General features: G+C 37.6%; 2 protein-coding genes across 4 annotated transcripts in view; one reads left to right on the plus strand and one right to left on the minus strand.

Moving 5' to 3' along the window:
* The window catches only part of cacul1 (CDK2 associated cullin domain 1), a 32,796-nt gene extending 21,891 nt beyond the window's left edge, over positions 1-10,905 (plus strand). The window contains exon 7 of the mRNA XM_036574768.1: positions 10,599-10,905. Coding sequence (XP_036430661.1) covers positions 10,599-10,645 — 47 coding nt within the window. The 3' untranslated portion in view covers positions 10,646-10,905. The remainder of the gene's footprint in view (positions 1-10,598) is intronic.
* Positions 1,845-23,645, minus strand: si:dkey-56e3.3 (zinc finger protein 483). Of its 3 annotated transcripts, none has more exons than XM_036574764.1 (6): positions 23,572-23,645; positions 18,518-18,624; positions 17,618-17,735; positions 15,380-15,456; positions 14,698-14,785; positions 1,845-3,745 (listed from the first exon to the last, which is right to left on the minus strand). In XM_036574764.1, the coding sequence occupies exons 2-6, from the start codon at positions 18,617-18,619 to the stop codon at positions 2,943-2,945; spliced, it is 1,188 nt and encodes a 395-aa protein (XP_036430657.1). In that variant the 5' UTR covers positions 18,620-18,624; positions 23,572-23,645; the 3' UTR covers positions 1,845-2,942. The 3 variants fall into 3 exon arrangements, with proteins under 3 accessions (XP_036430657.1, XP_036430656.1, XP_036430655.1); XM_036574763.1 differs by having other exon boundaries at positions 17,618-17,732; positions 23,236-23,639; XM_036574762.1 differs by having other exon boundaries at positions 23,236-23,639.
* Between the last annotated feature and the right edge of the window lie 1,292 nt (positions 23,646-24,937).

The following is a 24,937-nucleotide window of genomic DNA, read 5'->3' on the forward strand; positions in this document are numbered from 1 at the left end:
CTTCGCTCTGTAACATCACTACACTACAGTAATGCTAATTTCTGCTAGCATTCTATTAGATATGCAGTGTTAAGTTAGTGCCAAGCTAAAATCTGACATTTGAAGCCTGTAATGTGCTTTATTGTGTATGTTTTAGTGTTTCAGTAAATTCTTCAGTAAATACTTCAACTTAAAGCCTCACTCTTAACACTGGAGAAGGCTTTAGTACAGTATGCTTCACTTTACTTAATCTTATAATTTATTATGAACAGTACTTATAATGCATTATGTTAACAATTCATAATGAATAATAAGCATGGTTATAATGTGTAATGCATTTTTATAAATATTTATAGCCATGTTTATGATGCCTTACAATTGCATTATAACATGTTATGAATGTGTTTATAGATGCTTACAAACATGACATTCATATAAAGTGTTACCAGTAAGGCCTTAATTTGTGAGCAACTGTATTAGACCAGTCATAGGTCATACACATTTAGAAATGTTTTGTAGTTAAATCAAAACTAATTAGTTGTTTGTTTACCTAGTAGGTTAATATTCAGCACAAATTTTCTGTTCTTTACTCTCATGAATAAAATACATTTTGCTTCTCTTCTGATTAGCTACTTGGAAGGGATAGTTAAGCGAAAAATCTAATTTACATGGCCTTACACTTCCCCAAATGCAGTCGATCAGCCAAAACAAGTTTGGTGTCCAAATTTTGCTTCTTTAGTTTAGAACTGGAGCTGCTATGCTAATGTTACTAACAAACCCTGGAAGTCAATAGTCACACAAAACTGCATCCGTAAATACATACCCAAAACTTCTGGCAACCCCCCTCAAACTGCTTCCAGGTCTCAATTCAGGTCACGCAAGTAGTTGTGGTTTAGAATACAGAATGACACACTATGAACTATATAAATTAAAAAAAATGTGTGGCTAAAAGAAGGGGCAGCCATTTAAGACAACTTGAATCACAATTTTAGCATCATTTGATGTAAGACGGCCAAATGTGGGGCTAAGGGAATTCACAACACACACACAGGGTAGAGAAGTTAAAACAAGTGTACAAACATAGAGAAGCTAAGCAAGCATTTTCTGCATAAATAAGCCTCAACCGTATGTAAGCACAACAAAGATGGAGAAAAAGTCAATAATGCTTACCTCAGATTTAATTCTTCAAGGTTTCAACCATAAAAAAATTACTTGGCATAGCTGTAGATTATAGAATATCCCACTGGAGACCTTCCTTGTAATGGTCAGGCCACCACATACAGAGATTCTGCACAAAACTTTCCTGAATGTCTCTTTTGCTAGTTTGTGGTTTATTTCCAAAAGCCACAGTTTGGATGTTAGTGTCTACATCAGTAGGAAATCAGTGGTAAAGTATCAGACAATCCACAGATTTATTTTTTTCTGCTTTTGCCAAATGGAACACAACACCTCATTTTCACAGGTTTATTTTTATTTGATATGCAACTTTTAACTCTCTTAAAGCAAGCAAGTCGTAGGTGCTACTAACACTACATACACTAAATCGCCAAAAGTTTGCAGACACCTGCTCATCCATTGTTTCTTCCAAAATCAAGAATATTAAGAATATTCTCTGCTGCAGTAACTGTCTCTACTCTTCGGGAAAGGCTTCACACTAAATATTGGAACATTGCTGTGAGGATTTGATTGCATTCAGCAGCAGATTAGGTATTGATGTTGGATGATTAGTTGTAGATCATAAACGCCACTCCAGAAGGGGTATCCACAACCTTTTGAACATATAGTGTACCTGCATAGTGACATTTTACAACACACCCCTACACTCCAGCCTACCAGAGTTTGAAGGCAGAACAGCTTCCATGCCATTTTAAAACATAATTTTTAAGACTTTATTTGGCTTATCGACATGACTTGAAGCAAATACATAAAACTTCAGTATTTATGTAAATGTTTAGGATGACTACTGACTTTCAGTGTTTGTTAGCACCATTAGCCTAGCAGCTTCAGTTCTAAAAAAAATATGGGCACCAAATATGTCTTGGCTGATCGACTGATTTGAGGTAAATGGAAAATCATGTACACATTTGATTTTCCATCCCATCGCGCTAATGTCGCACAAGCATGACTAAAAATCCTCCATCAACAAAAAACTGATTGTGCACTAGCATAAAAGTGAATGAGCACAAAAAAGTTTTCAGTTTGCATATGTATAAACATTTTTACTTAATTTCCAGGTTTAATAACTCCCGATTTGTGTGTCACTTTTAATGTAAGATGAAATCCATGGAATTTCAAATCTGATCACATGAACGTTTTACAAAGAGGCATTGGTTTGGAATAAAAGGACTAACTATTTATAAATTTCATTTTTGCACAATTTCTAGACATCTGAAGATTTTATTGCCAAAAACTACTTAACAGAAAGATATTACATGAAATGGTTATCAACATGCTGCCAGATGCCTATGACATTGTTATAGTTTGGGATAGGGTTTTGGCCTAAAATGGGTCAAAATAGTCCCCAAAGGAAACCCTTTTTGAGGTTTACCACTATTTTACCATTATGAACATTACACATAAAAACTCAGAAGATACATGTTGGTTCACTGGTACTTTTAGAGAGTAAATAAAATGGCTATATTTGTGTTGAAGACATTATGACCCCTGGTTCCCATCACCACCACTGTTAAGCAATCCAAGTCAGTAAGTTTCTCTACAAAGAACTATTTCACATCAAACCACTCTGAATGAATTTGTTTACAGCTCAACCAATGAACTATACACAAATGGAAAAAATAGGTGGAGTTCCCCTTTAAGTGTTTGGCTCGGATGGGGTGTAAAATTCTAAACATGTAGTACTTCACAGTCTCCCAGCCCTTGAGTGAAGGTGTTTAAATCTTAAATCTGACCTGTGTAGTACAACTTACATCCATTCAGAGAGAGTTAGTGGAGAACCTGTTCTGCTAATGATCTGGAGTGTAGAACTGTCCAACCTGACTTTGCTGAACCATACAGTTCTTCTGCTGATGTTTCACTAAGCTATTCTTGTAGGCAAATATCTGTCCACATCTTTCGCATCCGAAAGGTTTCTCACGTGTGTGGATCTTCATGTGTGTTTTGAGGTTGGACGACTGGTTGAAGGTTTTTCCACACTGGCTGCAGCCATATGGTTTCTCACCCGTGTGAACATTCACATGCTTCCTCAGGTTGCTCTGGTCTGAGAACTGTTTGCCACAGTGGACGCACCTGAAAGGCTTCTCCCCCAGGTGAATGCTGTGATGTTTCTTCAGACTTGACGATTGACTAAATCTTTTACCGCAGAGTGTACAGTAATAGGGCTTCTCCCCAGTGTGAACTCTCTGGTGTAAAATGAGTGCACTGGTGTTAGGGAAGGGTTTTCCACAGTACTTACACCCAAACCTCTCTTTCATCATCTGCAGGGTAAATCCTGGTTTGAATGAAGGCATCTCAGTTTGAGAAACCATTCTATCAGCCCCAGTCTCTTCACTGTGAGCTAAATGGCCATCCACATCAGGAAGAGATGAATTGTTTAAATTCATCTGTGTTTCAAAGTGACAGAGAGTCTCTCCTGTGCCTGGATGTATGTAGTACTCGTTCATGGAGGTCCCTACGCTGCAGTCTCGTCCCGGATAGGAGAGGCTGTGGCTGGCTGTGTCAAACCTGCTGCTGTCCCATGAAGCATTAGTAGAAGACTGCAGGTCAGCTTCAGGTTCTGCGTCAGAACATCTCTCCTTAGGAGGATTACCTGATCAACAAAGGCAATTTGTTTTAGAAGCATGCATCACAACCAGTGGCACTTTAAGACTGTTTTCACAACTAGTTTGTTTCCTAAAGTCCACAACAGAGTTTGGGTTTTTGTGCCATTACATCTTGGTTCAGTTGGTTCTACACAGCAACATTTAAAGTACACCAATTTATATACATGGGTGCTCTTTGTTGGCAGGGATAAAGGAGCTCTATTACTTTTACATTTGCCTCTTTTAGAACCAAAAAAGCGTTTTTTTAATTTTCACTAGCCTATCATTGTATCCATCTATATATTATTGATGTAAACGTATTCTTCCTGCTTTGTTGCATATAGACACTTAACATCTATATCTATATCTCCCACAATCTAACAATCTAAACAAGTAAACCATACTTAATCTGCCCTGCCTTCTAATTGACTGGATTGTCAATTTGAATTTAACCAATAAAGGGTCAGAAGCTTTGCCAAGAATACATTCTGCGGTCCATTTGCCAAAATAAAATACATTTCATTGCTATAATTTTATGGTCTTTCTGCCATTATTAGCAGCAAGCGTAGCCTGCATCCCACTGTTGTGTCTGCTGATTAACCTCTATTCAGTGGAGTGTTTCCAAACTCTTAAGGCCTTTACACACTGAGCTGTGATTTGTTCATGTGATTTAAGTACCCAATGTCACTACTGGTATGTTCTGTGAGAAACAAATGAGATTTCATTTGCACTAGAAGTCATTCTGCCTGGTTGCTTAGTGCTTCGTCTTATGTGGTACTGCATCTCCAAACTCAGCTCAAACTGAGGTACAAAGCTCTAAGCTGTGAGTGAAAGAGTTCATAAAGTTTTGCTCCTGAAATAAGGTGCAGAAACTCTCCGTTTTCTTTTTGCTTTTCCAAAGTGGAAAGCATCCTGTACAATGTCACAGTTTTCCCGTTTCATGAGAACCCAAAAAACCTTTCATACATGTTCATACCTGTACAATTTGCTGAAATTCCAAAAGTCCAACTCTTAACTCCAAAAATCGCATCACATCCAGTGTGTACAGATTTGATGCAAAAAGTCACATCTAAATATTTTGAGTCGTCACATTGCGCTCAGTATGTAACAACTTTAGTCAACTGTAGAAATTTTGTCACTCTTCACGAAAATCAGCTAAAATCAATATATTAAATAAACCACACACGCAATTAATGATGTTTTGGGCATAAACAAATGAGTAAACTGCATATTTTTGTATTTTTATTTTACACTGTGTTTTGGAAAAAAGTTTTCTTTAGTAACACACCTTTTAATAACATTTTAATAATACTTGGTAAAGCTTTCTGTAATGCTTAATGAGGTCAGAGAACACTTCCATTTAAAATATTTTTTATTATTTTTTAACTTTCTTGATATTCTTGGGTCTTCGCCTGTGGATGGGCAGAAAGACTGAGCTAAAATCTCCTGGTATTTAGGGGAATTTATTATACCATTGATTTTCACAAGAGTCCCTGGACAATTAGCAGCAAAACAGCCCCAAAGCATCCATGATTCATCACCATTTATCAAATGTTTTCATTGTCTGCAGTCTCCTTTTTTCGAACCGTGATGATGGTGTTGCACAACTGGAAAGTTTTTGTGTCACCTGACCATGGCACACGATTCCATTTGTAGTACCAATGACATTTTACAAAGTTCAGCTGTTGCATTTCGTGGCTTGCCTCTCAAGAGGCTTCTTTCATAGAATTCTTCCAAAAACCTTCTGGTCATGGAGGTGGCACCTGACAGTGGATTTTGAAATTTGAAAACCCCAAGATTCAACTAAACTGCAGTTCAGAAACTGTGATCCTTGGATTTATTTTGCCTCTCTTACAATCCTCCTCACTATATGTGGAGGTAGTATGCACATGTGATATTTTCCTGGCAATTTTTTTCCATGCTTTTCATACTTTTTTTATTATTATGCTTAATGGTAATTTCAACTAACTACAACATTTTTAGAACCATTTGCTACACTGTAAAAATGGCTTGTCAGATTAACCTAAAAAACAATCTTCATGTGGTAACAAGAAAATGAACTAGTTTTCTACAACATAAAATAAATACTTGAATGAACAGTTCTTTCAATCAGTGTGATTTTTTGAGTTGAATTAAACTAGTTCAATTGCTTGTTACTACATTAAGTAATTTTTTTAGGTTAATCTGATGAAATATTTTTTACAGTGTAATCTGAGCAAATCCACAACCTTCTGTCTCACATGAATTGACAGCTCTTCGTTTTTTCTCATAGTAATGTATGTGTTTCAGCTCATATTTATATCCTATGGAAATAGGAAAAGGTTGTGGAGTTCCTGGAGATTAGGAGCAATTATTTAGTTTTAATTAAAAATATTCTTTAAGGGTAGGAATGATTTATGTTAGATAAATAATAAGCAATTTCTTCCATTTAAAAAAACATTTGAATCATTATATGTATTGTTTTATTTTATGATTGTTTTTGCCTAGTTTCTTGAGGTGTGGCAATAATTCTAGAGTTGACTGTATATTATGATGCATGGCAGAGGATTTTTGGTAAAATACAAATGAACTATGATCTTTAAACTAGTACTTTTTATTTCACAGCTCTAAAATAAATCATATTAATTGCAGGTATACACATGCCTAGACAGGCTGTGTGTCTCACCAGAGAAAATCTCTGGGCTCTTAGCTTTGTGAGTTGTGTATGTATGACAAGTATGTAGATGTGAGTTTTCACACCGTTTCGCTCATTATTACTATTTATCGGTCTGATTTTGTCTGCTAGCTCATTCACACCCTAGCAGTCACCTGGATACCACAGCAAACCCCTAGCAAGAACATGTGATACCATAACAACCCCCTGAGAGAAAGTATAGGTCTTTTCACATTGGTCTGGAATTTCTAACAACTTGGTGCCGTGCCGCGGATGGCTTACTGAAACCTACTTGGTGAGTAAAAACGTCATTTTCGAACTGAAGAGAAATTCTGGCTTCATAAGATAGATGAGTCAGTAAAGGTTAGCCTCTCTGAAACAAGGGAAGTTTACTTGTCATTGGTAAAAATAACCCTAGTGTTTTTTGTGGCTGTTATCCCCTCTGTCCTGAGGGAAGTTTACTTGTTGTCAGTGGTAAAAATAACCCTAGTGTTTATTTGTGGCTGTTATCCCCTCTGTTCTGAGGGAAGTTTACTTGTTGTCAGTGGTAAAAATAACCCTAGTGTTTTTTTGTGGCTGTTATCCCCTCTGTCCTGAGGAAGTTTACTTGTTGTCAGTGGTAAAATAACCCTAGTGTTTTTTGTGGCTGTTATCCCCTCTGTCCTGAGGAAGTTTACTTGTTGTCACTGGTAAAAATAACCCTAGTGTTTTTTGTGGCTGTTATCCCCTCTGTCCTGAGGGAAGTTTACTTGTTGTCACTGGTAAAAATAACCCTAGTGTTTATTTGTGGCTGTTATCCCCTCTGTCCTGAGGGAAGTTTACTTGTTGTCAGTGGTAAAAATAACCCTAGTGTTTTTTTGTGGCTGTTATCCCCTCTGTCCTGAGGAAGTTTACTTGTTGTCAGTGGTAAAAATAACCCTAGTGTTTTTTTGTGGCTGTTATCCCCTCTGTCCTGAGGAAGTTTACTTGTTGTCAGTGGTAAAATAACCCTAGTGTTTTTTGTGGCTGTTATCCCCTCTGTCCTGAGGAAGTTTACTTGTTGTCACTGGTAAAAATAACCCTAGTGTTTTTTTGTGGCTGTTATCCCCTCTGTCCTGAGGAAGTTTACTTGTTGTCACTGGTAAAAATAACCCTAGTGTTTTTTGTGGCTGTTATCCCCTCTGTCCTGAGGAAGTTTACTTGTTGTCAGTGGTAAAAACAACCCTAGTGTTTTTTTGTGGCTGTTATCCCCTCTGTCCTGAGGAAGTTTACTTGTTGTCACTGGTAAAAATAACCCTAGTGTTTTTTGTGGCTGTTTTCCCATCTGTTCTGAGGGAAGTTTACTTGTTGTCACTGATAAAAAATAACCCTAGTGTTTTTTGTGGCTGTTATCCCCTCTGTTCTGAGGGAAGTTTACTTGTTGTCACTGGTAAAAATAACCCTAGTGTGTTTTTTGTGGCTGTTATCCCCTCTGTCCTGAGGGAAGTTTATTCATTGTCACTGGTAAAAGCCTAGCATTTTTCCTTTTTGTCTCTGTTTTTTGTTGTCACTGTAACTTGTAACTTATCCTCTCAGGCAGTGAGGGAAGTCTTTCTTTTTTGTTTAGTTGCTTTGTTTGTTTGTTGTTCGAGAAGGTTGGCTGTGTTCCTTCACCATGACTTCTAAAGGCCAAAACACTCAGAAATATGGTAAAGATTCTTGAAAACCTCTTAACTATAAAAACAGCACATTAGTTAAGGGTGGGACTGAAATGCCTGAATGGACTGAATTTGCATTTGATGACATAATAGGGAAACACATTCACGAGCAAAAGACAGCTCAGTACTTTTTATCCGAAAGTTTTTCTGCTGATAGAGAATGGACTTGAGGAATGTAAAACAGCTTTGGGTTATGGTATCAAGCATGATTCCGTTAAGGAATGTCTTTTTGTAATAAAGCAGTACTGGAAGTATAAGCTTAGATACATGGAGGGTAAGCTAGAGGAAGCTGAGGGAAAGATCCTAGAGCAAACCAGCGAATGTAAAAAGCATAAAATGCTGCCATGAGAGAACATGTAAAAAGCCTAAGCAATCACTGACCAAGGTTGAACAGCAACAGGCCAATTGTAAATCCAAGTCAAAGTGTCAATGCCAACCTCTACCTGTAGGCCCTCCTCTGGGTCAGCCATGCTATACAGAGGATGAAGATCCTCCACTGTTGGTTAGGCTGTATCCAGAATTGGATGCGATCCACTCTGATGAATCAGAAACCTCCTCCTCTGATGAGGATTCTGAACCTACTAGTGATAAGGCAGTTCAGATGAGACCAATCACTAGTAGATATTCTGAGGTCCATAATAAGAGAGGTGACGTTAGGGGAACCAGAGTAGAAGTTGGTCATGTTCCTTTAGATGCAGCCACCTTAGACAAGCTGTCCAAGGAATTTAAACCTCCTAGGGAAATGGGGCTTGACTTCATAGATCGCATGCAAAAGAAAAGGAACCTCTACTTATTGCACCCCAATGATGCTGTTGCCATAGAAAGCCAAGTACTTAACATAACAGATAGTAGACAGCTTGCTAATAAGGTATTGGATGCATTGGGTGACAAAAGCCGGGACGTTGACATGGAAAGGTGTTGGAAAGCTTTCAATGACTGGATCAGCTGTAAATGTCACAAAACTACTGATTGGGGGCAAATAACCAAATGCAGACAGAAAAAAGGAGAGTCAGCTGCAGATTTCTGTGACCGTTTTGAAAGAGTCTTCCTGCGTCACTCTGGTATTGATAAATACAGTAGTGATAACATTGATTCTACAACTGATGGTCCTCATTTTAGACAACTTGTTGAGTCACTAAAATCAGATCTTAAACAAGCCCTAGTGACAGCTCTTCCAAATTGGCGTAAAGTTAAATGGGGTGACCTTAAAATTGAACTTGACAGATTGGATCTGGATCTAGAGCCAGGCCATGTGCCAGCATCTATACATGTCCTCACAGATAGTAGCTCTAACCCAAGTTCCAGGCAGAACTTTACTTCCAACAAGAAGGACAAGTTATCTGAATGTCACTACTGCCATAAGTTTGGTCATCAGGCCAGAGACTGTCGTAAAAAGCAGGCAGGAATACACAAAAAAGGTGCGAGGGTGAACGGGACCCCAGCAAGAAATCCCTTTGAGAAATTCCCTTTGGGACTTTCACAGGGAGGCCCAGCAGGAAACCTTTTTCAGGGAATTTCAAAGGAGCAGTTATCTTTGAGTCATAGTTTCGTCTGCTCCTGCTTTTAACTAATTATTCTGATGCTTCAGCTTATCTGGGTGTTGATCTATCTTTTTGTTAATATTTAAGCCAGATGTAAAAGCACTTTTTGATTTTTTGTTTGTAAGCAGTGGATATCAGGGCAAAATAGTTGAATTGTTGTGCTGGTACAGTAATTAGGGAAATTGACTACTAAACGGTTAAATTTTGCCTGATAGAAGCCCTCACATTAATAAAATTTTGTTGCCCACAACAACTTTGGGCCTTGTTTTTTTAGGTCTATGTAACTACAGTAGGCCTTGAATCAATCCTTATGCTACCATTTTAAAAACCACTATACGATCTGCTGGTAACTCAGCTACAGTCCAGACTGGGAACTGGACATGGCTGAATCCAGATGCAAAAGTTGCTCCAGATGGTGTTTCAACCAAAGGGGAGAAAACTTGCATTTGAAGCATTGCTTTCTTTGCCTCGTGACACAAACATATCCTTTGGGTCACACAGGGGTATAAAAATGTTAATTAGTTTTTCATGGTGGAATTCTAATTTTGAGAAGCAAAATTAGAGCAAAATTTTTTTTCCAAAAAGTGCTATTAAGTCAGTGCTGAAGGTATCTGTATGATAGTTTCAGGCCAATGAGTCATGTCTTTACAATCTAGATGAGAAGCTCTGCTGATAGCTGATGCAATCATTAAATGTGAAGAAAACACAGATACATGTTTCCCATTGCAAGGTTGTGTCTACACCCCAGAAATGAATACAGGGACAGCTGGAGAGGGGGTGGATGAAGCACAGAGCCTCAGGAAAGAACCATGGCTTTTAGGCCATTGGGGGCCACTCCTGTAGGTGAAGATTTCAACACACTGTGTGGAACTATACCAGCCCCCTCTGAGGGACAAATAGTGGGGACAGCACATAACCTAATTCTGAATGAATAACTTCCCAACATTGATGAACAGTTTACTGCGCAAATATTTATTTTTGTGTGTTACAGATAAACTGAAGCCAGTGTTCCTGCCCAGCATGGCACAAACGTCTTGACACTGCACACCTAAGCTACAAAGAACTGAGTGCCTGCTGTTGAAAGTGGACTTCCAGGATCTGCCCAAGCAACTACTGTCGTGGAATTCAACTTGCAATGCAATATAATGATGTTGAAGCAAACTGTTCCAGTTTCAAGATCCTACAGACATCTCCAATATTCTTCAAGAATATTTCCATTACAAAGTAGTTGCATTAAACAGCTCTAACCATTGGCTGCATTAACACTTTGGACACTTTTTGGCATAATGTTATAGAGATATTGTCCTATTCTGTACAGTTATAGCCACTTTGTTTGTTTCTGCCTTCGACTCCTTATTGTATGTATGTTTGTACTTGTAGTAATAATACAGTTTTATGACTCTCCATTAGGGAGAATCAAAGGGGAATTGAGAGAAAGTATAGGTCTTTTCACATTTGCTTTCTTCTATGCTCTCACCTATGTTGTCTTTTTGTTGTGTCAGCTGTATTGTCTTACAGTCGTGTTTTATCTGTATTGTTCCCCCTGAGATGAGAACAACCTCACCTTATCCCTGGGGTCTCCCCTGACCCCAGACCCCCTTCCCCTTCTTCCCTAACCTTTTGATTGTCACCTACTTACCCTCCCTCTGTGCTTCCTCCCCCGACCCCCAGTATCTCTACTTAAACTATGTCAGACCATGTATTCAGCAGACTGGACTGCAGACTGGACTAGACTAGACTGGTGACCAGACCAGACTGGTGACACACTGATGACCAAGCTGTGCCCGTGCATGATTGTCTGCATGCACGTGAATAAGACTAGACTCCTGATCCTGCTGATTGACTGTTGATCGACCATGCTGTACCCATACTCTGTATGTGGAAATAAACTCCAGTCAACGGCGAAGCTCCAGTCTCCTGACTCTTCTTGCCGAATTTCTAACACCCCAGAGATACCATTAAGTCAGCAACACCATAGCAACCACCTGGGATAATATATGAACTGCTTATCAACTTCTTAGCACTCACCTGCAATACTATAACAACCACCTAACAACACCCTAGTAACCACCTCCAATCCCACAGCAATCATATAGCAACACCTGGGAATGTGCAGCTTATGCAAATCACTCTGTGTTTTCTTTAGGAAATTCTTTTTTTTATTTTCCTTGATCATGAGATGTGGTGTTTTTAAGAGCTTTTTCATCAGACATATGGTTTACACATAGCAACCATTCAAAGTCTGACTTTTCCAATAGGAATGAAAGGCAGAATGGTTAAAAGATGACAGATACTGTAGTACCCACTTAACACTACCATAGCAATCACTGACAATGTCACAACAACCACACAGCAACACCTTACCACAGAAATCACCAAGCCAATTTCAGCTTTGTCCATCTTCTCAACTCATTTGTCTCATATGTGAATTCCATACACTCATCCCTCTGACTGTCAGACACGTGCACAAAGCCCAGACCATAGCATTGTTTGATGCAGCTGACTGAGTTAAGCAGCCTCTCAGAGGAAACAGAAGAGTGACAATTTATTTTGTTTTCATGTTAGGCTAAGTGTAACCACAAATAGCCGTTCCTTTATGTGCACTGCCTTGAAAACAAAGTGGACTACTTTTTTTGAAATGTGACTGAAACATCCATGACACAGCCATGCATCTGCACTCATTTGTGGAATTCTAATATAACGGCAAAAATTATACCTGGGATATCATAGTAACGACCAAGCAATACCCTTGCAACCAGCCCAATACTGCAGCCACCTGGTGACCCCTTAGCAACCATGACATATGTCATGATAACCACTTAGCAACAGTGGACCTCAAATCACTTCATATACTATAGCAACCACCTAGACAACCATAGCAACCACCTAACAATACCCTAAGTAACTTCATGGAACACCAAAGCAACCCCCTAGCAATCCTGGAATACCATAGTAAGCCACTAAGAAACTTCTACCAGACATAGGATATCAACCATTTTACACCAAAGCAACCATACAGCAACACCTTCCTTTTGCTTTGCAATGCGTAACACTATTGTTATCCGATTTATAACACTGGTGATTGCATATTGAAAAAGATTCCACGGCAACCACCTAGCAGCACCTTAGGAACGAACTGAAATCTTATAGCAACCATAACACTCTAGCAACAACCTGGGATACAACAGCAACCACCTAGCAACACCCTAGCAACCATAAGGGATTCCATAGCAACCATGTAGCCGCATCCTAGTAACTGTCAGAGATACCATAGCAAACACCTAACATCACCCTAGCAACCACTTGGCAATATGCTAGCAACCACCAGAGATACCACAGGAACCACCTAACAACAGCCTAGCAACCACCTTGAGCACCATATCAACCACACAGCAACAGCCTAGTAACAACCAAAAATACCATAGCAACTAGACAGTAACATCTTAGCAATTATCTACTAGGAATTCTGAGATCCAGGGCAGTCATGTTACTGTGATGCAACCAGTCAGAACACTCTATGGTGCAGCTGGTTGACCATAACAGATGTGTTCACCCAGAAGCTCTTCTCCTCAGGAAGAAAAGCCTTTTCTGAGGACGCTGCTGGTGCTCAGGGACCAACAGAGTGCGTCTGAGAGCAGCACAACCAGGAATCTGGAACTTTTAAAAATTTTAACATGCAAGCCATTGAGGCTGAAGGGGAGTATGATCTAGGCAATATCTATAAATAATTAAATCGCGATTACTGAATCTGTACAGAAAATACTGCATATTTTACTCGCAAATTACACACAGCAGAGGAAGTGGGGAGTTTACTCTACCGGAGCTTTTAAAGGCCCCATTATTACCCAAAGTTTTAAGAGTAAAAGTGAATAATACCTTACTTGTATGTTATATTTAATCTTATTCATTACCTCTTTCTGAGAACACCAGTCGTGAATGAAGATTGGAGGAACTTTCTCTCCAGGTTACAGTTCACTTAGATGCTCCACGCTAACATCCAGTCATTTTAGCTCTTTTTTTTTTTTACTGCAGCGAGTCACTTTGAAGCAAGCTGAAGCTCAAAAGCACACTGGCATTCACTTTCAATTCCATTCACATAAATTAAATTAAGGGGAATCCATGCAGTGAAGCTAGCATTACAGTGCGTAGCAGAGAGAAATAACACAGGCAGTTTTTTTTTTAAAAAAAGCTCTCACTCTCTGCGTGACTCTTTTTCTCCTTCTCTCTCAGAAACTGACTACTGGTCCACGAGCCTGCACACTTCTTAAACGTGAACCCCAGTTTACCAACTTATTTTTTTCAAGTTGTTTAATGGTTAATTGGTCCTCTCTAATTCTCTCTCAGTTCTTTACCAAAACAGCGATTATTGCCTTTTACACATCGCCATCAGGTTACTTATCATCGACAATATCCGATTACGTCGTCCTATCACCCAGGCCTAGTATGATCTTTCTGCATTTCCTTAAGTCTACAAGCTCATCGGTTTTGGTGACATTCAGGGCTAGATTATTGCTATGACACCAAACACCTCCTGTAGGCAGACTCACCATTATGGCTTATGAGTCCAATCACAGCGGTGTCATCTGGAAATTTAATTTAATTTGTTGTTGTTGTGTTTGACTATACAGTCATGGGTGGACAAGCTATATAACAGGGAGTTAGCAACCATCTAACAGCACCCTAGTAACCACCTTGTGTACCACAGCAATCACATAACAACACCCTAGCAGCCACCTAAGATACCACAGCAACCACCAAGCAAAACCTTAGCAACTACTTGGGATAACATAGCAACTGCCTAGCCACACCCTAGCAACAAACACAAAACGCTACAGCAACCACTTAGTAACACCCTGGGTGCATGAACAATACTAGCAATACTGCAGTACTGGGGAACTGCTTAAGCTGTGCAATCACTCATTTTTTTCAGGAATGTCTGTAGTTTACAGTGTTATACAAAGGGGTGGCACTTCATTAAAAAAAGAATCGAAATAACAGGCCAAATTTAGCAAAAGATGTATTCAAAATGCAGCCATGATAGGTAGCTAGATAAATATATATACAGTATACAGAGAAATATAGGAAATTACCATTGATTCTCTGCAGGTCTCTGCCATCTTCTGCACCATGTTGCTCCAGATTTTCTTCCTTGAGAAAATCACGTCCTTCACCATCACACTGAAATGTTACAAGACAGAGATAAGAAAAAGTGTCCATACAGAATTTACAGCTCAGACCAGGCACTGGTTCAAAAGTGTTACATTTGGTTATAATGCTGTGATTAGGATCTCAAAGACACTACAACCAATCAGGAGTTTAATGAGCTCTCACTGAGAGGGAACAGTGGTTAGTTCCTTTCCATCAAACAAGCAATGCAAGCCAACTGAAAATATTTGTTAGATGGGACCAAACAATTTTCAAGCTATCAGCAGACGAAGCACAACGAACAACAAAACACAACCAGCAAGCTCAGGTGGACTTGGACTTTTTCACTCAATGAGAAAAATTAGTGTATTATTATTCAGATAGCTGAGAGCTGGGGAAACTGACAGACTCCAAATCCTTTGGAGTTAGTAGGCATAAATAAACCTGGTTTCAGTGCCTCTTATTGACGCCTAAGGGGAAAATCTGGGTGTGGAAGATCTGAGTGTGTACAGTAGCATAAAGACATGCAACATTACATACACAAACTGCAGACTGTGTGTATGAGAACAGTCAATCGTCAACTGATGTGTTGTCTAGTGTCAAATGTGGCCTAAAACATCCACTGACCTCTTGTTGACACATCTGGATGGTGTTCTGCGGCAGGAAGTTCTCTCTGTCCTCAGAACCCCTGTACTGTTTTTTTTCTTTATTTAGAAAAAAAAAACAAAAAAACATGATTACTAAGAAAGCAGACAACATTAACCTCAAGCATTCACTCCAGCACAAACATTACTGTTAAGCACTGCTATAAATACACAGTGTCATCAGTTAATACTAGGAGAATTCTCTGGATTCTTATCCAACAACAATATAAAAAACTTAATTAATCAGCCTACACTATCCTTTCCAATATTTCTTCTTTGAAAACTATTAAGCTTTAAAATGAGATATTTTTACACAACACTTAAGATTAGCATCTAAAACTATGCTTTCACGATCAAACTAGTCAAACACTCTCACTCTAGTATCTCACAGGTAGAAATATTCAGCTAACAACATGAAATCACAGTGCGAGTGTGTGCGATTTAAAGATAAATTTGTTACAACATTGAATTCATTCTTTTTTACCCTCTAATATTCTATTCAGCATTTTCTGCTGATTTTCATCTTTCACCTATATCCATACCCATTAATACCAATATGTCATCTTTAATCTTAATGTTTAGGAACTGCTTTTTATTAATTACTTAACTAATTGCACCTTCACAGAAGTGCGCTCAGTTACAACCAGTTTAAACCTGAGATCAGACAAATGTCTCAATAACTATGCTTACCTAAAATGAAGAGGGGAGTGTTTAGACACAGAAAGTGCTTTCAGTCCAAAATGAGAAAACACATAGGCCTAAAATACTAGAAATTAAAATGTGCATTCTGTAATGTTGCACTATTCATGTTTATCTTCAATTCACAGAACTCACAAAACAACAACTAAGTTGACTTTGCTGTGCAAATATTTACAAAGATGGTGTATTCTTGCAGAAAAGGTGTACATCAGTCGCAGCTGATGCTTTCTAACACAGGGGAACCAGAGGTGGTCATAATCTAATGCCAAAAAAAAAAAAATTAATGTGTAAAAACTACTGCTCAAAAGTTTGGAAGCCATATTAAGTCAAAATTATGTTATATTCAATAATAACTTATAAAAGACAGGTTTAATTCATAGATATTTAACTTAATATTTCAAGTATGTTTAGGGAACAATAATAAACTATTACACACAAAAACATTTGTGTAATTACCTATTTAGAATTATTTTCTGAAATTTTCTGCATTGATCTGCAACCAAATGAGTTTTATTATATTGAAAACATTGATTCCAAACGTTTGCATGACAATCTATTTTCTGGCTGAAATGAGGTTGACATTAGCAGTTTCTATCTGGTGCTTCAAAAAGCAGCTACAGCTGCTAAATTACACACTAACAAAGTTACTAAATGCTTTACTGTTAACAGTTAACTTACATATAAAAGAAAATGTCCAAACTCCAAACTTTATATTTAAAATTTATTTACAACGTTTTCCAGATTGAAAAAACAAACAAACAAACAAAAAAAAAAACACAAAAACCTGCAAGTTTTTGAAGAACTCCCCTGCATCACTGCACATGTATTAAATGATAGATTATTTTTAGTTTTAGACAATGTCAGTCAGGCACATTACAGTATCTGTATTAACAGTTTGTTACAACATCCCGCCCGTTTGAGAGCTCTACTAATCATGAAATACAGAAGTCAAACTTCCAGATGGGACAAAAGTACATCTGTTAAGTCCAATTTTCACATGCAAAAAGCACTCCAGACAGCTTTATAGATTCCCTGTGAAACCTGGCATCTGGGTGGGACCCAAAATGACATTTTTTTCCTGCTGTCCAATAAGCGTTGATCTTTGCTTCACTAAAACAGCGCACATTTGATCTGCCATTAATTCACACTGTAGCAGGGCTTCAGTAGGGTTCTATGTACTGTACTTCTACTTGCTTCCACAAATACATTCATGCAGACTTAACTGTCTCTCAGACGCAGCTCACGTTAAATAAACAGTGCAAACAGAGTGCAGTGATAGAGTAGATATTTCATGCTTTGAAAGGCTAAAAATTCTAAATCGTCTTATGAGTTGCAAGCAATACAGATGCCTTGTTAACCATTTCAGCGCCATGTTATGATGAAATTTTGGTCATGTTATGATGAAGAAAGACGTGCTTCTCGTGTGTCTCTTATAGGAATCACCACGGGTGTATACATGACAAATGTATGTATGACAAATAACATCTCATTCAAACAGTAGAGAAAAAAAAAGAAAACCTACGTTCATCTCCAAGGCTCTGTTCCAGCTCAGATTCTTTCCTTCTTGTGTTGTCTACTCTCTCTTCCTTAATGATGAGAACATCAGGCTCTGCATCCTCCAAACTCTCTGTTAAAGACTGCTGAAAGGCACAAACTGATTTTAGGTACATGATATACACAAGAATCAGAAGAATCAATGACACGATATTCACACCATCTATTGGGCACAACTACAAGGGATCCACCAATATGGGAACTGTGGGCTGATGCTGATATTCAATAATTTTCGTGTACATATCTGTTTATGTCACTGCATTTATAAAATGTAGAAATTAGGGCTATATTCGCTTGGATTACTGACTGAGAAACATAACTGTATTATAGAGAATTGTAGCATAAGCGCTACATAAAATTAGATCAGCATTACAAATAAAATATGTTTATTTTACAGAGCACCAAAAGCAGTAAAAATGAATAAAATGAAGCAGCCCAGCGGCCCCTAAACATTTTGCTCTTCTGGAGTGTATATATATATACACACACATCTTCAAACATTGGTCAAATCTAAACATGTTTTCAAAAGCAATATTTGTTTAACATATCTGCCAATACCGATATGATTTCATCATCCCAAACAGTTACATTTTTCCTGAAAGTGTTAAGATGAGCAATTGTTTTCCTGAAATCTAGTGATTCAAAGTGGATTAATTCACTGTATTAATGTATGTTTAAGAAAATGCCAATCTTAGCACACCTGGATTCCTTCACTAAAAATTACATAAAACTAAATACATTGATGCTGATGGTGAAATCAGATATAATGCACTTTGTTTCAAGCAATTAGACTAGCAGTAATTCAAAATAAAACACAGAAAGCTTTCTATATCTATGACCTGGTGGGGGCTCAGTAGGTATAACACACCTCCTGAGTAGAAGGTGGAACTAAACCCTCTGGTGCACTGGGAGTCTCTACACCTTCACTGGTGTGCCGGTTATCCAAAGGTCTAATCTTTACGCGGACCATTCGCCCTGCACAGACATACACAAACACACAACAACTTAATAAATACACAGTTAAAGGTCACAATTGTTTTTGAGTTTGTAAGGCTTTCTAAAGCTTTAAAAGAATTCAGTTTTTACTGAAGTATAACTATAAATTAATTATCTTTAAAAGTTCTGTTTTTAATATTTTAATAAGATTGCACTTCTACATTCATATCATATTTACAGGAGATGCAAGCATGTAAAAGGTCACAGTAACGCAGAGGCTCATATTTGCTGTTGATAATCCTCAATATTAATCGTTTACTTTCACATAGCTTGAATTTGTCTGAAGTTTTGGACAAGCTCAAATGCAGTGACTCCATAAAGACTATATGCAGCATGTCCATCATTATGTCGGTGTACTGCTTCATTTTTTTAAACATTGGGTAACTCTATATCAATTCAATTATTTTTCTTTTTTAAGCTCTTGTGTAATTGGGTTTTATTTAATACTGTTTTGCACACAGGAGCAATTGTGACTAATAATAAAACTATATATTTCTAATACTTATATTTTTAAACTATTTTCATTAACTTTTTCAAAACAAGGCAGACAACTGTACCTAGGAAAAAATGTGATTAAGCAGATTAATAATCAGTGAACCTAATTAAACTATATCACTTTATACAACCATAAAAAAAACATGCCAGAAAGGATGAGTCTTTCAGATGTAAAGATGAGGAGGGGTTCATCACTCTGTGAAAGACTGCATAGTCAAACAGTGCAACAATTTGAGAATAACATTTCTGAATGTAAAACACTACGCTACATAATAGCATTAAAGGATTCAGAGAATCTGGAGAAATCTCTGTATGCAAGGGACAAGGCCAGAAACCAGTATTTGCTGGTCATGATCTTTGGGCCCTCATGCGGGACTGCATTAAAACATGATTCTGTAGAGAAAATCACTGCATGGGCTCAGGAACACTTCTGAAAACCACTGTGAACACAGTTCGGTGCTGCATCCACAAATGCAAGTTAAAGCTCTAAAATACAAAGAAGAAACCATATTTAAATAGGATTCAGAAACGCTGCCACCTTCTCATTTAAAATGGACTGAGGGGAAGTGGAAGTGTCCTGTGATCTGACAAATAAAAATTAGAAATTTGTTTTGGAAATCATGGACGCTGTGTCCTCCGGGCTAAAGATCACTCAGCTTGTTATCAGTGCCCAGTTCATAAGTCAGTATTCATGATGGTATAGGGCTGCATTAGTGCACATGGCATGAATGACGTGCACATCTGTGAAGGCACCATTAATGCTGAACGATATATACATGTTTTGGCAACATATGCTGCCATCCAGATGACGTCTTTTTCAGGGAAGGCCTTGTTTATTTCAGCAAGACAATACCAAACCACATTCTACATGTATTACAACATCACTGCTCCATATTAAAAGAGTCTGGGTGCTAAACTGACCTGCCTGCAGTCCAGATCTGTCACCCACTGATAACATTTTGTGCATTATGAAATGAAAAATACAACAAATAAGGTCCCGAATTGTTGAGCAGCTGAAATCCTATATCAAACAAGAATGAGAAAACATTTCACTTTCAAAACTACAGCAGTTGGTCTCCTCAATTCCCAAATGCTTACAGTGTTGTTATAAGACGAGGTGATGAAACACAGTGGTAAACATGCCCCCGTCCCATATTTTTCAGCAAACAATAAAATTTCTCAGTTTCAACATTTGATATGTTGTCTTTATAGTATTTTCCTTTAACAATATGGTTTACATGATTTGCAAATCATTGCATTCTATTGTTATTTACATTCTGTACAGTGTCCCAACGTCTTTAGAAATGGGGTTGTACATTTTTATACCTGACTGGAAAAGTATTTCATTATATTTCACAAAGCAAGATTTCTCAGTGAGCTAGATAACTTAAGCCAAAAGTGTAGATCGTCCAACACTTAAATCCTTCTTCTCCTAGGCTTCACTTCTGGTTTAAGTAATCTGGCTGAGACAGAGAGACCCTGCTTTATGAAAAATACCATACTGCTTCAGGAATTTCTACAGGATTCCTTAAAGAATTTTAGAGTAAATTCAGATTACTTGAGGTACTACAGTTTACTACAGGATACTACACAAGTTTTATAAACATTTATTGGAATATTATAGAGGATAAAATATTATAGACTTTTACAGGCACTTACTTTAGTTTACAACAGAATACTACAGATTTAACATACAGGACTAGAACACAGCACTCTGGGAATATTATACAGAGAAGAAAATATTACAGATTATTATACACAACTAGAAGAGAAAGTTTGTGAACAAACTTTAAGTTGGCTTGACAAAGCCATTGTTATGGTATCCTAGGGCAGCCTTCTGGGATACCATAGCAATGGCCTGGCAATACTTCAGCAATCACCTGGGATACCATAGTAATGGCACGGTTGTTGCTATGGTATCTAAAGTGCTCGCTAAGGTGTTGCCTGGCCATTGCTGTAGTACACCAAGTGGTTGCTAAGGTGCTGCTTGGCCATTGCTATAGTACATCAAGTGGTTGCTAAGGTGCTGCTAAGCAGTTGCAATGGTATTCAACGTAGTTGCTAAGGTAGTCTAGCAACACCTTAGTAATGACCTGGTAAACCATACCGTTGCTGTAGCATCCCAGGTCGTTACTAAGGTGTTGCCTGACCACTGCTATGGTATCCCAGATGGTTGCTAAGGTGTTGCTAAGCAGTGGCTATAGTGTCCCAAGTGGTGCAAGGCTGTTGCTATGAAACCATACACCTGAATGATTCAAAAACACAATCCCACTATTTGAGTACAGGCTCTATTATTCTACAAAATTCTGCAGTTCTAGAAAGTTCTGAAAGCTGTAGGTGGAGTAAGAGTGTAAATTTGAGCACAAAACAATAGGGTAGACTATATGTTTCCATCAAGCCAATTTAATAATAAGAAAAAGATAACGAAGTACAGTAAATTGGCTATGGAAAAAACAACTTAATTACTAAGAAAAAGATTATTATAGGATAGTATACAAGTATTAGGTGAAAAGGGGGAAAATGCCCCCTTTAAGAACAGTGGGCCTCATTCACCAATTTCTTGCTAAACTTTTTTTCTAAATTTGTTCTGGAGAAAGGTCCTAAGAAAAAGTCTTTATCAGATTCATGGCGTGTTCTTAAACCACAGATTTGTTTGCACCTTTGTGCTCCTGAGTGTGTGCAGATTCTGTTCTTACCTAAGAACAAATCCCAAGTAAGAAAACACTGGTAAATGAATGTCTGAAAACTGCATAAGTGGGTTTTAAGAAGAAATTTCTTCTTAAGAGTGGTTGGAGAATGAGGCTCAGTGTTCATCTACTGTTAAACCATATATCTGCATGAGTTTAGCATGTACAGGATAATGATGTATAAACCTACACACAAGGGAAATAAAATGGAAAAGCAGACCGCTTTTTATTTATAGCCCAAAAATGAAAAAGGTGCCTTGCCCCCCTACTGGGGCTGGATGCCCCCTACTGGGGCTTGCTAATTGGGAACCTCAATTTGTCATATTTATAAGAACTGTAAATATGAAATAAGAAATACTGAATGCATTATTTACATCAAATGATATCTAGTCTTTGCATGTTTAAAAAAGTGTGTTGTTATTCAAAGTACAGCACTAAAATTATTATATTTTTAAAACAAAACTGAGGACTTTAGAAGTTCATGTCTTAATGATGCTGCTTAAAATGACAAAGTAACAAAAGACAACAGACAGCAAAATAGAAACATCTGAAATGTCAATTTTGTTCTTTAATTAAATATGTTATTGTGACTAGCTTAATTGTACAGTGATATAATGTAAATTAATTTAATGGTCCTCTTTTTCTTCTTCTACTTCTTATTGTCATTTTAAACACAATAAGAACAATAACAATTTAAACAAAGCAATAGCATTAAATATTTAATCAGTATATACAGATGATTAGAGCACCATGACAAAGCAGAACTGGTGTGTAAAACCCCAAAACTCCAGTGAACAACTTTGTGCCTTTATGATAAAAAATCTAACTACAGACAGTATTTCTGGAGTGGTATGTTAAGGGGAAAAAGTGCTTTTTGCCATGTCTAGGGGCAGTACAAAGCTAAGTTTACAATTTCACTTTTCCATCTTTTTTCCTGTCAAAACCTAATGTATTATTCTCCGTGTAACCTGTGTAGTATTCATTTTTATCGTACAAGTTGGTATGAATGCACTGATAATTATTATCCAATGATGAAAAAATAGATCAGCTGATCCCCAAAAATTTGTGCCAATACATTCCAGGAATGTCAGGAATGTGGTCATCAGGATGTTATTTCCGGATTAATTGGACAGCCATTCAGTAAAGGTGTCGAGATTGGATTTAGCCCCACATTTGCTCATACGAGAAACTAAGGTGGGGCATTTTACCAATTTACCCTGCAGATTACTAAAAGAGCACTACAGGAATATTATACAGACAATTACGATAGTTTACTACCCTATAGTTTATTATACTACAAATATTACACGTTACTAAACGACAGAAACACAGGAATATTTTACAACTACTACAGATTTTTTAATAATAAAAATAACAAAGCTCTTCCGTGTCATAATTATTTTCTTACCTGATACTTTACCGTCAGGACCTTTCATTTTATGGGCTCTTTTATAAAACGCCTCCCGGATTTCGATCATCTTTAGCTTTCGTTTGAGTATATTATTCTCCTTCTGGCTTTTTAATATCTCTATCTGTAACTGACTGTAGTTCATCTCCACCAGTTTACAGATCTCCGCTACAGCAGCGTTCGCGAAAACCTCCATAACAGAGGCGATCTGAGTCTGAAAGCCTAAAATACTCGCCATAATTCTGCAGCAGGGGGGGTTTTATTTAATGACCTTCCCCTGAAACCTAAATTTAATGCAGATAAGGATACAAGGATATAAACAGTTGAACAGCTTACATTAAGAATAAAAACCTTAAAAGGTGAAGCTGCCGATTTTAAATCAGGTAACGATGCTAATTCCCCATTTCCGCCTGGATATTTTTCAAAATAAAAGACCTCTGAACTCCAAAGTGTTGATTCAATCTTTGTGTCAGGAGAATTACGTCTCACAAGGATGAAATAAATATGTCGTAATCATTTGTATTTGTGGTTAGAATTAATGTTATTATTTATAAACAATATTAATATATTTTTTTCATACATTAAATCCAGCTGCTCAAACTGATTGTTAATTGCATTTGTTATGAATAAAATAAATATCAGTTAGTAGAGTTGCGAGTACTGCTGTTTTGGATGGGCACAATAACTCTGCAGTGGGCCAAACCTTTTACTGGATGGAGGTACAGGCTACAATAAACAAAGTGTATATAGTGGTGTCAGTGTAGAAGAAAAGTAATAGCATCAACAACAATAGCAGCAGCAGCAATAGTACCTTTTTAACCCATGTTTGCATGGCCACATTTCCTAAACTATTTGCAGCAGCATAGTCCACGGCATGATGTCCAACATATTTGCTGATTATTTCTGTCATTTATGTTAACAGCTCAATTATAATTGAATGTTCAGATTTGGGTAACAAGTTTTCTGTGTTTTTCGAATGCTATATCATGTGCTCAGCTAATTTCATGCTTAAAACAAGTCATGTTCATGTGTTTCCAAATCAAATCAAATTAAATCCACATAAAAGTCCTCTCCGCCTTTACCTGCAAAATGCTGACAGTATCACTGCTAATGTGGAATTATACTTCTTGTACCAGAGTGATGGGATTTAGTGCCTATTTAAACACGGTAAACTATGGCTGGGTGTTTGAGAGTGTGTTGGTGGCTCAGGAGCGATACTTAACAAATGGTTTACAGTTAGTGGTTAAACTGGAATTTTGACTGGTAGATGTCAAACATGTAATTAAGAATATTTTAATGAGCACATTTTAATATTATAATATTGAAAGCAAATTGAACAGTAATTGGATGAGCCAGTGATTAAAGTGAGTGGGCTTGGTAGAAATAATGAGCCGTACAAATATGAGTTCTTAAATGAACTTTTTGTTATGACAACTGTTAAAAGTAAAGAATATTGAGACAGATATACCTAAATATAAATTTGAAAGACCAGACGACATGCTCATTATCTCAAGATAAAGCTAAGCTTCATCCTCTGCTGGAAAAACATGAATGCATCAGCAAAACCAGCATGTGTTGTGTTTTGGATGCTGGTATGTTTGACAGACAGTAGGAGCTGTTAAGGTAGACACTGCCATAACAAGCATATGTTGTGTGCAGGTCAACCAACATGACCATGCTGAGTAACCAACTAAACCAGCAC

This window comes from Colossoma macropomum, unplaced genomic scaffold (genome assembly GCF_904425465.1).
Source record: "Colossoma macropomum unplaced genomic scaffold, Colossoma_macropomum, whole genome shotgun sequence".
Classification (NCBI taxonomy): domain Eukaryota; kingdom Metazoa; phylum Chordata; class Actinopteri; order Characiformes; family Serrasalmidae; genus Colossoma; species Colossoma macropomum.